The 15,529-nt window shown below is 41.9% G+C and overlaps 1 protein-coding gene across 10 annotated transcripts in view; it reads left to right on the forward strand.

Annotated features, from left to right (window-relative positions):
* The first annotated feature begins 2,725 nt into the window (after nucleotides 1-2,725).
* The window catches only part of CELF1 (CUGBP Elav-like family member 1), a 35,136-nt gene continuing 22,332 nt past the window's right edge, over nucleotides 2,726-15,529 (forward strand). For 8 of the 10 annotated variants that reach the window (XM_044919283.1, XM_044919278.1, XM_044919282.1 and 5 more), the window contains exons 1-2: nucleotides 3,080-3,227; nucleotides 14,351-14,538. In XM_044919283.1, the coding sequence (XP_044775218.1) occupies nucleotides 3,157-3,227; nucleotides 14,351-14,538 (259 nt within the window). In that variant the 5' untranslated portion in view covers nucleotides 3,080-3,156. Of the gene's footprint in view, nucleotides 3,228-14,350; nucleotides 14,539-15,529 lie in introns of all 10 variants that reach the window. The other 2 variants (XM_044919275.1, XM_044919284.1) reach the window with 2 other exon arrangements.

The following is a 15,529-nucleotide window of genomic DNA, read 5'->3' on the forward strand; positions in this document are numbered from 1 at the left end:
AACACATTTAAATTATTGGGGTAGAAGTATAAAATCCTTTCACTTGTCATTGAACTCCCTGGTTCTATCAGTCAAGATAGACAGCCTGACGTTTGCATGTGCCACCTGGGCCTTTTTGCTCAACTACGCTTTTCTTTGCTCTTTCACTCTTTTGACAAAACAACTGCTGTGATTTCTAGCATTTCTCTCTCCTAATCCAGTTTTTAAACTGTTTATTCCATTCTGATGTTCTGAATGCCATGTGTGCTGTTCTTTAGAGGGTTTCCCTTATCTACCAATCAGTTTTAATGATTTTGGTTCTTAATGTTACAGCAGGCTGATTGCCCCTACCCTCACATCATTGGGCTTTTGAATTGTCGCCCTTAGAAAAGAAGTAGAGAATATTCAAGGCAAAGAAAACTAACACAGACCATCAGGGAAAGAAGAGGAAACCATGAATGTAAATTCATAGTGAGAGGACAGACGGTAAAAAGGGAGTGAGGGAAAATTAAAATCTCTTGCAGTGGACCCTTGGTTATAAGCTTTCCTGCCATGTCTTTACTTCTAATGCATCCTTTGTGGGACAAGCCTGGAATGTGTTTCTGATTAAGAAATTTAAAAAACAACTTATGGGCAGTTTTCTGTGAGTAACTGCTAATTCTACTTTTTAATTTTCCCTTAACATCTGCATTTTTGTATTTGAATAATTGTTTTTATCATCACTTGACTTTTTAATCTTTCTCTAAAATTGTGACTTGTGATTAATTTCCGTGCTCTTTTCCCACAAGCATGTTGAATTTAATTATACTGAGATGACTCTTGTGACCTGCCTAAAGAGAAGCACCCTCCTTCATGTAATAACATTTCCATCTTTTAAGTTTTTAAAGCAGTCTTGTCTTATAAATCATAAAATGGATTTTAAAACACTACTCTAAAACCAATGCTTTTCAACCTTTGGCTTGGTAAAAATTACTATAAGGAGTGCACATTCTTCCATACGCTGAGCAGTGCCTGGCTGCTCAGTAAAGTCTTCTGCATTAAATACTCTCGTTATACATGTGATTCTGATTAAAATGGGGATAGAACTGGATATATTTTTAGTGAATAGTGAAAGCATAACAATAACCAGTGAGATTCCTTATTGTTGATTCCTTTTTAAAGGAACCCTTGAACTAAAAAAAAAAACCCAACAACCCTAATTTAGTTGTTGACCGGCCTCACAAAGTTAGTCCTTGGTCCTGATAGCTTTCTATAGGAAGAGGCATGTGATCAGCTCCAGGGTACATAGGAGAAGCTAGGTCAGAACTAACCAGTCACTTAACCAGTCCCAGCTAGGGTTACTGTCTTCCGCCCGCCTGACAGCACTTGGTGAACTGTGTGCTGTGTGTGCGCCCATTGCAGTCTCCTCTCACTGCAGCCTGGTTTAGCGTCCCCCTTTAGTAGGTGGAAGAGAGCTCCTGCAACTTCTGTCTCCAAAGGAGCCAGGGCCTCTGACAAAACAGAAAAGCGGTTAGCTGCTGTTGTAGTTCTAACTTTCGGATGGTTATGCCTGTTTATTAGAAGACACAGTTTCTACCTTCCGTGGTCAGATGCAGACGGGGGTCAGGCACTGTTAGCCAGGCTACAACACTTAGGCCTATGCAATGACATGTTGCCTTTCATTATTTTTGTTTTTAAGTAACGCTATACGTTTAGGAGTTCATTTGTTTACCTCTTTACAGGCTGAACATAACTTCCTTTTTTCAAAATTCCCTGTGTTGTGAACTGAGCTTGAGTGAAGTGAAATCTTTGAGGTAAGGCGATCCTAATGATAAAAATGGAAAGAAGGCCTGCGCAATTTGGGAGCCTTCAGAGATATAGTTTTAGAGTCACTGCCTAAATATTGAAATGCCACCATTTGTTGTTTGGAGGATGGGAAGCTAAATTGAGAACGGGAGCACCACATCTGCCTTGACTGCTAAGTATATCCATTTCTACTGCTCACCCATAATAGAATTTTTATGTGTGTGTTCATTAATCTTGGTTTTAGCATCAGTTTAAAGGAGGACGGAGAACGAAGAGACTTAGTTTACATTCCTCTGTCCTTCCCTTACGTGTTTGAGTGTTTGCTCCTAGTGGGCCCCGCTTCTTTCTCATTATCATCACTCTGGTGGTTTTTGTTTCTCTGGAAAGGTCGAACAACAGAAGAGACCTTGTTTCCTAGTATTCTGTCAAAAGGCAGAATATTACTATTCCATTTTTATTTTTGCTTTTTAAATTTTCTGGTAAAATAAGATTCAGAGTAAAGTTTTGCCTCTCCCACCTAATGAAGGTCACTGAATCAGGAATTTTTAAAAAGTCCTTCACTCTGATGAGGAACCATTAGGGAGCACATTTGCTCTCAGCACACCATCAAGAAGTCGGGGTTGGTCCAGTGCAGGTAGTAGTTAGTATGTGAGGCCTTAAGTTTTTGGCGACCAGTTCTTCAGCCAGCTGGCCTCTGGCCTGCTTCTGACGGTCTGAACCATTCCTTATGCGACTATGCTGAGGTTAGTTTGGACCCAGCACTGTGCTCATTGCTGTCTTTGGCACATGGCAACTAAATTTAAACCAAGGCCAACAACCCAGTTTTCCTTTCCAAAAACATTTTCAGACCACATGAGGTGAGCTTTCTTTTTTTTTCCTTAGCGGTTTTCATTTTTGGTTTTGGGGTTTTTTTTGTTGTTTTTTTTGTTGTTGTTGTTGTTGTTTTGTTTTTTGCTTCAGGTAGTTTTAGGCTTTGGGGCCCCTCAAAACCTGATTCGCAGAAAGGAGTTTGGAGGATGTGAAACAAGTTTGTGTTTCTTCTGCTCTGTTAGCCACTGCTATCTTCATGGATCTGACACCCTATTTATCTGACAGTGCACTTAGTACTGCTTCGCCAGGGAAAATCACACAAACCCAGCCTGGCGCATCAGCACTTTCATTGTGTGCCGGGCTGAGCCTCCCTTCACATGCTCACATCCCCCTTTTAATCTAGTACTCCCCTTCCCCTCCCCAGTCCTGCCTGTATCTGTGGCACTTACTGCTGGTTTCCCTGAGCTCCTCTTTCCACTTTGTGTTTTTTGTGGGGCCCAGGAAGCTAAAGCTGTGTGTATTTGTGGATCAGACAAGTGCAGCAAGTTAATATCATTGGCTTCTGAAGGGGAGAGTGAGGTGATGGCTGCGTTTAAGTTGGATTTCCTTCCAGAAATGATGGTGGATCATTGCTCTTTGAATTCCAGTCCTGTGTAAGTATTTTTGTTGTCTAATTTTTATCATAAGCAGAGGAACTGGGCTATTTTCTTTGTTATTTGATGAAACTGGTCCCTTTCCCTAAAAGAGGGAAGAAAAAATTGGGTGAGGAAGCCAAAGTCCACACTGTTATTATTTTCTATTGTAGTCTGATTCTGTCTCATCACTGCTGATTTCCTTGGGGCTATAACTAAGTTCTCTACAGAAGGGTGTATTTGATATATGAGCAGCAACATCAACTCAAGTGTGTTGGCTCTAATCCTTCAAGCTGTAGTGTTTTCCCATATGATAGATTCCAAGGTATTTTTTTTTTAACCTTAGCTTTACTGCTTTGCATCGGGTATGCAATTTCAAATAATCTTTTGGGAAGTTATATCAAATTCTTAGATCACAGAGGAGACTGGTTACTAGACTGTATTTAGTAATGTATACAGAATGCTGTATTGGCATCTAAACTGTAACCCTGGGCTCTGATTTTTTCCTAGTCTAATTGAAAATGCAACACAATACATGATTTCAGGGATGTCAGATTGACCCCCCCCCCCAAAAAAGCAAAACTGGATCAATCTTGATTGGCAGTTTGCCCAAATTTTCAACATGGGAATGAGAAATCTAACCAGTGTGCAGTACTGTTCAGGAAGTGACGCTGCCATTGTACACAGCTAAATTGCTAACCTGGCCCTGAGCTGTAGCTTCAGGGAACCTGAATTCTGCACTTGGTAGAGAAGAACACATTTCTGACTCCTGATTTCACTTACTTTAACCAGGCTTCAAAGTATCTTGAAACCTCAAGCAGATGAGCCTTAGGTTATTCAAAGCCAAGAATATTAAATGGTAGAGTAGTCCCTAGATAACAGGTGGTGGTAGTGTAAGGCCTTGAGATCAGGACCTCCATTGGAAATCAGTTTACCCTTGGGATTATGTGGAACAGGTGTGGATAATAGCATATTCTAAACAGTTCTCTTTGGAATAGTTTGGGGGATCTCAAAGTTAGCTGGCTTGCTCCTTTGAAATGGATGCTATGCCTTCTCTGTAGTATCCAAAAATAATGGTAATTTAGATGTGTCTTTTTATGCAAGTTCTTTACTGCTAAAATTTTATTTTAGCTGAAGATAACAGGTGAAATCACAATGAATGCCACCATAAAGACTTAATACATAATAGAAGTACTCCCATGTACTAGATATGTCTCCTTAGAAAGAGGACTTTGTGGCTCAAATTGTCTTTCATTGTAACAGTTTCTCTCCATGCTTTGCCACTGCCTTTATTCGGCCCTTAGATACAGCATTTTTCCTCAGCCTGATTTCTCATCTTTCACGAGGTTAGACTAGTTCAGTATCCTATGAAATCTGGATCACAGATCACTGCAGGAAAGTTACCTGGAATATAAAAATGCTGATCCCTGGACCCATGCCCAGATAGTCTTATGCTTAGAATAGGACCCCAGAATCTGTATTTTAGCAGTGTCCCATGTGGTTTTCATGCACACTAAAGTTGGAGAGCTAATGGACTGAATGCAGCTCATTCTGTTAGAGGTGATGGGACACCATCGCATCATTTCTTCCCTAGTACGTTTGCATTTGTTTAGTCCTCCATCCTACAAAAGCTTCAGGAAGTTAATTGGTCACAGGCTATTGCCCCTTTTACAGATGAGAAACCCAGTTGAGAGAGGCTATAGCTGACTTGCCTGAGGACAATTGGTATCAGCCTTGGACCTAAAATCAAGTTTAATGATATCCTCTTTTTATTTTTGCCCCCTAGACCAACCAGCCTGCCTCAGGTACCCTCTCATTATTGCAAGTCCTCGGGCCCACTCCCATGGGTACTATATGCCAAAACACCACAGAGTTAATAAGGAAGTTCTTGATGGTGTGTTTGCCACTTTTTTGTTGGATTCTCAGCTCTTCTTTTAACTCATTAGTAGGAGACTTGACGTGCCTGGGAATATAATTGAGCAATGTATCTTTTTCAAAATTTCTTTACAACAAAGAAGAGAAGAAAGAATGGCTGGTGGAGGTGTGGAAGGGTCGGGGGACCTGAACTGTAGTTCCTATTCTTATTTTTTTTTTTTTTTAAGATTTTTATCTATTTATTGAGAGAGAATGATAGAGCATGAGAGGGGGGAGGGTCAGAGGGAGAAGCAGACTCCCTGCTGAGCAGGGAGCCTGATGCGGGACTCATCCTGGGACTCCAGGATCATGACCTGAGCGGAAGGCAGTAGCTTAACCAACTGAGCCACCCAGGCGCCCATTCCTATTCTTATTTTTAACAATGTCCTTGATTCTGCTCTGACCACTCTTCAGCTTCCCTGGTTCCTCTTACTTTGCTTATATCCTAGGAGCTGAGTGTTGTTCAGGAGTTATAGCTCAGGCCCTTTTCTCTTGGCTTTCCCTTGGCTTAAGGGGGTACCAGTGTACTTCTCTGATTCTCAGATCTCTGTATTTAATCACCCAATGTCCCCTGAACTTCCCATGCAAAAACACTTTCCCAGATTGTCTCTACTAGAACCCAAGAGTGATCAGTAACTTCTTCCCTTTTCCTCATCTTTTTATCAAGGGATCTCCCAAGTTCTATGAGTCCTGCCCCCAAATTTTTCAGCATTGCCTGAGACTGGGCCCTAATCTTAGGAGCTAGTTTGTATGGAAATCTCCGTATTTTCCCATTTTATTTCATCCTCTGTATTATTGCCAGGTGTCTTTTATTTTTTATTTTATTTTTTTTCTTAAGATTTTTATTTATTTGACAGAGAGCACAAGCAGGGGGAGCAGCAGCCGGTAGAGGAAGAGGGAGAAGCAGGCTCCCCAATGAGCAGGGAGCCCGATGTGGGGCTCTATCCCAGGACCCTGGGATCATGACCCGAGCCTAAAGCAGATGTTTAACCAACTGAGCCACCCAGGCACCCCTGCCAGGTGTCTTTTAAAAGATAAATCTGATCACTTCCTTGTTTAAAAATCTTGGAATAAAGTCCACGCCTGTCAGTATCACATGAAAAGCTCTTCACTGGGTCTCTCCAACCTATCTGTTTATTCTCATTGATTTTCTAATGTTTTCTCTTTTTTTCCTAATCTTTTAAAATGTTTGTGTACTCTCCCCTAACTTTCTCAGGTCCTTTTCTCCCTTTCTGATGCTGTCTGTCTCGCTCTCCTCTGATCTCTTTTTTCTGAGTTCTTACCATGCCCTCATCATTCTATGCTATACAGCAGTGTTTCCAGCTCCTCTGTCCATTCACCTTAAACCCCTTCCCTCCTCCCCCAAATAAAAAAAACTATCCTAGTCACTTTCTTTCACAGAACTTGTATATATCTGTGAAAATATTTGCAGGGCATTATAGTTGTGTCCTTCCAATTGTTCAGTGCCATTGCCTTCAGGGCAGTGTTGCTCAGTCCCCTTCTATAGCCCCTAGAGTGTGTGGTATCTCGCACATAGTAGGAACTTGGGAAATACAGCTGAATGAATGATAAGCCCTGTGAGGTTTTTTTTTTTTTTATAAAGGTAGTTACTAATTAAAGTCTCCAGATGTTATCTCCCTTCCTCAGAAAAGGCTGAAAACCTTCACAAGCAGATTGTTAGCCTGGTCAGTTGCTGAAAGGTGATTTAAAAACCTTTATTACTAGCCTTTTCTAGTACCTAACATCCCAACTAACAGGAAGATTTCCCTTTATCCAAATGGAAGTTCTTCCTTCCAGCATACATGCATTTTGTCTGGTTTGCACTAGAGAACAGCTGGTAAGTAATTCAGGCCAGTGTTTCTGGGTCCTTTCTAGTCTCATGTTCTTCTATGCCAGTTTCCACAGCACAGAGAGGGACCTGATAGGGGTGGGTGGGTGGCTGGAGATCAGGAAGCAGCAAATATTTATGCCCCTTGGGGAGTTGGAAGGTTTGGTAAGTATCTGAAATTTTTCTGTTTATGTAATGAACAAATGAAGGTCAACAGGTAGTGAGAAGGGGTGAGAGAGAAAAAATGAGTAATGAAAGGTTTTGGAAATGATTTTTAAAAATTTATTGAAGTATAATTGACATATTAGTTTCAGGTGTGCAGCACAGTTTTTGACATTTGTATTGTGAAATGGTCATGACAAGTCTAATTACTGTCCGTCACCTTGCAGAGTTAATAGTTTGTGGGTTTTTTTGTTTTTTGTTTTTTATTCATTTGACAGAGAGAGAGAGCACAAGCAGGGGGAGCGGCAGAGGGAGAGGGAGAAGCAGGCTCCCCACTAAGCAGGGAGCCCGATGCGGGGCTCCATCCCAGGAACCTGAGATCATGACCTGAGCCGAAGGCAGAGACTTAACCAACTGAGCCACCCAGGCGCCCTGAAGAGTTACTAGTTTTATTTACCAAATTCCCATGCTGTAACCCCATGATTTACTTATTTTGTAACTAGAAATTTGTACTTAATCCCCTCTACCCATTTCGTTCCCCCCAAGGAAATGATTTTTAAACAGATATAAAGGTAGTATTTGCCAGCCTGTTTGGCTGCAAGGAACAGATACTCACTCGAGCTAGGGGATACATTAAAGGGTTTTCTTGTAAGGACACACATGGACCAGACTGTAATGTAATCAGGAACTCCACAGCCGGAAGACCTGGAAACTCCCATCTTTCTGGCCCTGGACACATGTTCTGCTCTCTCTGCATGTGCTGCTACTTCTGCTTTTCACCCACCTCGTAACTGTGGGTGCAGCACGGCTTTGCTTTGCCACGGCCCTTCCAGCCAGTTTTCTCCTCTTGCTCTGTATCTGTCTCTCTCTCACATTAAGATATAATTCACGGGGCGCCTGGGTGGCTCAGTCGTTAAGCGTTTGCCTTCAGCTCAGGTCATGATCCTGGAGTCCTGGGATCGAGCCCCACATCGGGCTCCCTGCTCTGCGGGAAGCCTGCTTCTCCATCTCTCACTCCCCCTGCTTGTGTTCCCTCTCTCACTGTGTCTCTATCAAATAAATAAAGTCTTTAAAAAAATAAATAATAATTCACACAACATAAAATTTACCCTTTTATTTATTTATTTTTGAAGATTTTATTTATTTGACAGAGAGAGACACAGGGAACGACTGAGCCACCCAGGCGCCCCAAAATTTACCCTTTTAAAAGTGCACAGTTCAGTGACTTACTATATCCACAAAGTTTGCAGCTTGTCCCCACTGTCTAATTCCAGAACACTTCCATCACCCCAAGAAGAGATCCTGTCCCATTAGCAGGCATCCTCCCCACCCCCAGGTCCCATTCCTAGGCACCTGCTAACCTGCTTTCTGTTTTTATAGATTGTTCTGTCCTGGAAATTTTACATAAATGAAATCACACAACGTGTAGCCTTTGGCGATTGGCTTCTTTCACTTGGCATCATGTTTTCAACCTTCATCTATGTCATAGGATGACCTCTGTTATCTCTTGCCACTGCCGTTTTGTCAACTTATGCTATCTCTAGTTGCAACTCTCCCACTTCTGACTTCACCACTGCCTATTTCTGTTAACCAGTTCCAGATTCTTTTTTTTTTTTTTTTTTTAAACATTGTATTTTATTTATTTGAGAGAGAGAGCACAAGAGGGGTTAGGGTCAGAGGGAGAAGCAGACTCCCCACCAAGCAGGGAGCCTGATGCGGGACTCGATCCCGGGACTCTGGGATCATGACCTGAGCCGAAGGCAGACGCTTAACCAGCTGAGCCACCCATGCGCCCCAGTTCCAGATTCTTTAGAGCAGTGTTCTGTGCCGTAGAACTTTCTGTGATAATAAAAATGTTCTCTACCTCTGCTGTCCTGTGCAGTAGCCACATGTGGCCAGTGGCTATTGACTTGCTCAGTGTAGCGGTAAGGAACTTGATTGGCCAGGCCTATCTTTCTGTTTTAGGCATAGGTCTTAGATTTCTGGCTAGCCAGTAGATCAGTTTGTTGGGTTAAGATCCACCCCCTGGTCTAGTTGGCTGGGGTCGAGGGATGGGAGAGAGGGACAGAACATTAACTCTGTCCCCCTGAGCTGGGACTTAGGCCAGGAAGTTTTTTTTTTTTTTTAATTTTTATTGTTATGTTAATCACCATACATTACATCATTAGTTTTTTTTTAATTTTTTTATTCTTATGTTAATCCCCATACATTACATCATTAGTTTTAGATGTAGTGTTCCATGATTCATTGTTTGTGCATAACACCCAGTGCTCCATGCAGAATGTGCCCTCCTCAATACCCACCACCAGGCTAACCCATCCTCCCACCCCCCTCCCCTCTAGAACCCTCAGTTTGTTTTTCAGAGTCCAATGTCTCTCATGGTTCATCTCCCCCTCCGATTTCCCCCCCTTCATTCTTCCCCTCTTGCTATCTTCTTCTTCTTTTTTTTTTTCCTTAACATATATTGCATTATTTGTTTCAGAGGTAACAGATATGAGATTCAACAGTCTTGCACAATTCACAGCCCTTACCAGAGCACATACCCTCCCCAGTGTCTATCACCCAGTCACCCCATCCCTCCCACCCCACCCCCCACTCCAGCAACCCTCAGTTTGTTTCCTGAGATTAAGAATTCCTCATATCAGTGAGGTCATATGATACATGTCTTTCTCTGATTGACTTATTTCGCTCAGCATAACACCCTCCAGTTCCATCCACGTCGTTGCAAATGGCAAGATCTCATTCCTTTTGATGGCTGCATAATATTCCATTGTGTATATATATACACCACATCTTCTTTATCCATTCATCTGTCGATGGACATCTTGGCTCTTTCCACAGTTTATAGGCCAGGAGGTTTTGAAAGAGAGATAGGAGAAAGAGAAAAGAGGGTTTAAGAATTCTGAACAAATACGTGCTTTGAAAATAAGTTTTCTCTCTCCTGTCTCTCTTCCAGATTGGTTCTCTGTTTTATTTTCCTGGGGCATGTTCTGTCAAGAATCAGGGTAGACAAGGCAGCATCTGGTCTTGGTTTTTCATAATTTCTTATTCTTAATGATTTGCCAGTTGCTACCAGAAACATTAAAAAAGGTGGGTTGGTGCTGTGCCTGTCCCCTAAAACACTTGCTGCCGCCTCATCTCTCTCCTTCCCTCACTGCTATGGGCCCTGCTTTTCCTCTCTTCCATCCTACTCTCAGGTCAGTACTTTCACAGAGGATAAGAATTTCCATAGACTTGGGTGCCTGGGTGGCTCAGTCATTAAGCGTCTCCCTTCAGCTCAGGTCATGATCCCAGGGTCCTGGGATCGAGCCCCACCTGGGGCTCCCTGCTCAGCGGGGAGTCTGCTTCTCCCTCTGCCTGCCAATCTGCCTACTTGTGCTCTTTCTGTCTCTCTGTCAAATAAATAAAATCTTTAAAAAAAAAAAAAAATTTCCATAGACTTGCCTCTTAGGAATGACAGGGACAGTATAGGTCCTTCTCCGAGGGGCTGCTGAATTCATTGGTTCTTGAGTGGGCATAATAAATAGCGATAATTTGGGGCGCCTGGGTGGCTCAGTCGTTAAGCGTCTGCCTTCGGCTCAGGGTCCTGGGATCGAGCCCCACATCGGGCTCCCTGCTCCGCGGGAAGCCTGCTTCTCCCTCTCCCACTCCCCTGCTTGTGTTCCCTCTCTCGCTGTCTCTCTCTCTGTCAAATAAAATCTTTAAAAAAATAAAATAAATAGCGATAATTTATGATCACGGACTCTGAAGAGCTCTCCATCAACGGGGAGGTAAGGCACACATTTGAGAGTGTTTTTAGTGATATATGGAGTAAAATGCCATACGTGGATGATGTGGGGTCCTTGCCATATCACACTGAGAGTCTTGTCCCCAGGTGACTTGTGCAGTGGTGACTTTTAACTAAGGACAACATGCATACTGGAACTATGTGTGGAAGGTTGAGGATAGAAGAACATTGTTCTCTGACACAGTAACAGTTGATATCCACATTTTTCTTATTCAACAACCACATTCCACATAGTGTCAGGCCTGTATAACTAAGTGCCCACTGTTTGTTAGAGGAAGGAATAAGTCAGTGCAGAAACTCCAGTTACCTGATGTCCACAGCATCTTCAACCTGGCCTGATAATTTGCTACACTCTAGAAGTGCTTCTCAGATTGGTGAAGGACAGTGTTCTATGTCTGCTGCCACCCGACTTACAAACCACAATAAAAACATTTTAGTAGGAAAACAAAATAAGGCATAAGCTTGCATTTCATATCTTTTTATTATCACTAGATGGAATATATATATAAAGTTACTTAGCTCAATTGCTGTAAAAGTTTCTAAAGGGTTAAGTTTGAAGATTTCCTCTGCTCCTTAGGCACTTTTTTTTTTTTTTTTTAAGATTTTATTTATTTGCGAGAGAGAATGAGAGACAGCATGAGAGGGAGGAGGGTCAGAGGGAGAAGCAGACTCCCTGCTGAGCAGGGAGCCTGATGTGGGACTCGATCCCGGGACTCCAGGATCATGACCTGAGCCGAAGGCAGTCGCTTAATCAACTGAGCCACCCAGGCGCCCTGGCACTTTATTTTTTTTATTTTTTTATTTTTAAAGATTTATTTATTTATTTATTTGACAGAGACAGAGATAGCGAGAGCAGGAACACAAGCAACGGGAGTGGGAGAGGGAGAAGTAGGCTTCCCGCTAAGCAGGGAGTCCGATGTAGGACTTGATCCCAGGACCCTGGGATCATGACCTGAGCTGAAGGCAGACGCTTAACGACTGAGCCCCCCAGCACCCTCCTTAGGCACTTTAAATAGCACTGGTCTAGGGGATTCTTCCAGCTAATGAATTGCTGTACACGGGGGGGAAACAGTGGTTCATGGAGTGGGTAGACATGAAGAAATGGAGAAGGATTTGGAGAGTAAAGAGAAAGGGCATTTGTCTAGAATGCCAAGTCTCCACTGTACTTTTGGATAAACCATAATTCATATATATTGACTGTGCTTATGCTTTTGCACTAAACTGTGATGTAGAAAATTTAGAAATGGCACACAAATATAGAAGGAAGGGACAGACTGAGAGCTGTTGCCTCCAATGTAATTACGAATTGATAAACCCCCACCTCTTTTCAAAAATAGTGTCAGCGTCCTTATCATCAAGACATATTCTGAGCACCATTTGGGTTCTCTCTTAACCCTCCCTAGAATAGAAATATGATTAAAGACCAGCAGCATTTTAATAAAATGATAATTAAACTTATTGGAGGCAAGTTGTAGGGAGCGACCACCATTGTTTCATTAGTCATGAGGCTTGTTTTTGTTTTTTTTATTTATCACAGTAGCATGATTTCTGTTAGAACATTGCGATTAAGCTTCTAAAAGTAACTGCAAGTATATTTTTACAACAACTTGCCACACTTGGTTTTGAATTAGTAAAGGAAAGCCAATAAAACAATGCATTTCAAAACACTTGGGCAAAAAAAGATATCGATCCTGTGAGAATCAAATAATCACAGGCGATACTAGCTTATCTTTAATTCGTGAGCCCTCTTTGTGCACAGCATTCCTTTTTATCAGGATTAGTTGCTTAAATTAAAGGGGGGGTTATTGAGAACAAGAAATTGCTCCCATCCCAGATCTGAGTACTTCTCTGAACCAGGTGCTGTACCAGGTGTGGCTGTAAGAATGAATAGCCAGTAAAACAGGTTCTGCCTTCAAGGAACTATCAGTCTAGTTGGGAGAGGTAGATACAGCCAGATGATGCTAAAAGGTGGTAAATACTATAATGAAGGTGGGAACTTAGTACTGTTTGAGTCCTGACGAGACTGACTAACCTGAAAGAGTATGGGAAACCTTTACAGACATCGTGACAAGAGTTGGTCTGTATATGCCACTTGTCTTACACTTTTGATATTTAGTGCTAGATTCAGGCAAGGTGACGTGTAATAGTCCCTGTGGGTGTTCAGTTACAAGAAATTTAGGAATTAATGGGGTGCCTGGGTGGCTCAGTCGGTTAAGAATCTGACTCTTGATTTCCGCTCAGGTCATGATCTCAGGGTAATGGGATAGAGCCCTGAGTCGGGCTCCACGCTCAATGGAGAGTCTGCTCGAATTTCTCCCCTGCTCCCTCTGTGCTTGTGTGTGCGTGCTCGCACGCATGCACACACTGTCAATCAGATCTTTTTAAAGAAGAAATACAGGAATTAAAATACAGAGGTTGAACTACCTGTATAGATCCAGCATTTTCATGGGTCTTCAGATACTGTTCAGAAGATAACAGTGGTGGAAAAACTATTGTTTTGCTAGAAAACTAGCATTTTATTTAGTGTTTATATTAGGACATGGCAAATTTGAATATGATGAAGTGATTTCTGGATTAAGCAGACACTAACAGAAAAGTTAACAATGCTAGCTATTTGGAATTTAAGTTGTTAATGGTTGAGATTAAGGCTAAGAGTAAGATCTTGGGCAGTGGTAGGAGAAGGACTTTAATTCATTCTGATTGGAAACATTTGTAGTCCAGGAAGGAATCTCCCTAGGTTCTTGGTAGTGGGAGGGATAAAAATGAAGATATTAAGTAGGAGCATTAAAAGTTTGATGTGATAGGATTGTGACAGTTTAAAAGGCACATGCCTTCCTCTTCCCACCCTCCCACCCAACCCCCACCAAAGTGGGGCTCAAACTCACAACTCTGAGATCAAGAGTCACATGTTCTACAGACTGAGCGAGCCAGGAGCCCCGGGCCAACATTGTTTCACTCTTCTTAGTTCAGGCCTTGGAAATCAAGTGCTTCTGTTCTAATGTCTGCTGAAAGAAAACTTTTACCTGTCATTGTATACATTGGGAGTCCTGAATCTTATTCCATAATCAATAGTCCTTTGTGATTTTTATGTACATTTTTAAAAGTTTTGTTAACTGTGCTTTAAAACTATGAAAACTTGCATTAGAAACTTTACCTCTTAAGTTTGTCTGAGAATTCTCATGCTAGACAAGGAATGAGTGATGCTTGGTTCCTTAGTTAAAACCCAGGATGTCCTAATCAGAATGTGACTTCAGTTTGGGATCTAATGGAAGGCATGGCCATGGGTGAAGGGGAGGACCAGGGAACTCTGGTATATTGAATGGCAGTAGTAAAAAGAAGTAGAATTCTTTCCCCCTACTTTTTCAGGAAGTAGTTGAGATGTTTAAAGAAAAGAAACATCCCCCTGGAGAGCACCATGAATACGTAATAGAAGCTATATTTTGTTTCATGCAGCTCAAAGAAAATGAACGGCACACTGGACCACCCAGACCAACCGGATCTTGATGCTATCAAGATGTTTGTGGGCCAGGTTCCGAGGACCTGGTCTGAGAAGGATTTGAGGGAACTCTTTGAACAGTATGGTGCTGTCTATGAAATCAATGTCCTAAGGGATAGGAGCCAAAACCCCCCTCAGAGCAAAGGTAAGGGCTTTGGGTTTTATAGGTAATTTCTGTCATGTGCTTGCTATCTCTCATTGCCAGAATGCTCCTCTGATCACATTCTAAAGGGAGGAACTATGTCCTTTTATAGTAGTTATAGTTTCCAGCCCAAACACATTTAATGGCATAAGAATAAAAAGTTAAGGTGACATCATGAGGATAATTTGTAAATTGGATCGTAGGTGGTCCTTTGCAAGAGCTCTAAATTCAGGAGACAGACTCATGAGTGTGTGTGTGTGTGTGTGTGTCTCTTGATCTTGGGAATGGAATGACAAAGTTGAAATAAACCAACCACATAAGGTTTTCTTTGGTGTTTTGGCTAGACTAAGCTGAAAGAAAAAGATCGTCCACACCATACCTGTGGATTTCTGTTAGTGTTACAGAGGCCTTGCAGGATGGCTTAGCAACCAGGAGGGACCTGTTTGTTGTAGCCTACAAGATGAATGGAAGAAAGGCTGAGCTACTTGCAGAAATACCTACCAAAGTAGAAGCTTTATGGAAACAATGGTAGAAAAGCCATTAGCTTTGCCCTGTACATGCGCATGTAATATTCTTTTCCAGATAATCTATTTCAGAATAATTTTCTGTGGAAGCTGTTCTACAGTGCAGATGTAAGCAAGCAGGATTATTATATTTGAAGCCAGCTTAGTAACAGAGGATCTAGAAGCAGAGAAATCATTTTCTTTTTCTGGCATAGTTAACCAAAAATATAAAGTATTATAGTTTCTGAAAATGACTGGCGATATAACATGCAGTGATTTAGAATCTTAATTGGACTGATTTTGAAAGGAATCAGTATTGTATCTCACGGGACTAGGAGCCCATATTTACAAGACACACTTCTCCCCTCCTATCCCTAATAAAGATACAAAGCACAAAATCTGCAGATCTCCGTAGTCAGGGCCATGTGCTGTTAGAAGCTTAATTATATTTGATGAAAACCAAGGGTCCAAAAAAAGATAACTAAGAGTTT

This window comes from Neomonachus schauinslandi, chromosome 11 (genome assembly GCF_002201575.2).
Source record: "Neomonachus schauinslandi chromosome 11, ASM220157v2, whole genome shotgun sequence".
In the NCBI taxonomy this organism is placed as follows: Eukaryota; Metazoa; Chordata; class Mammalia; order Carnivora; family Phocidae; genus Neomonachus; species Neomonachus schauinslandi.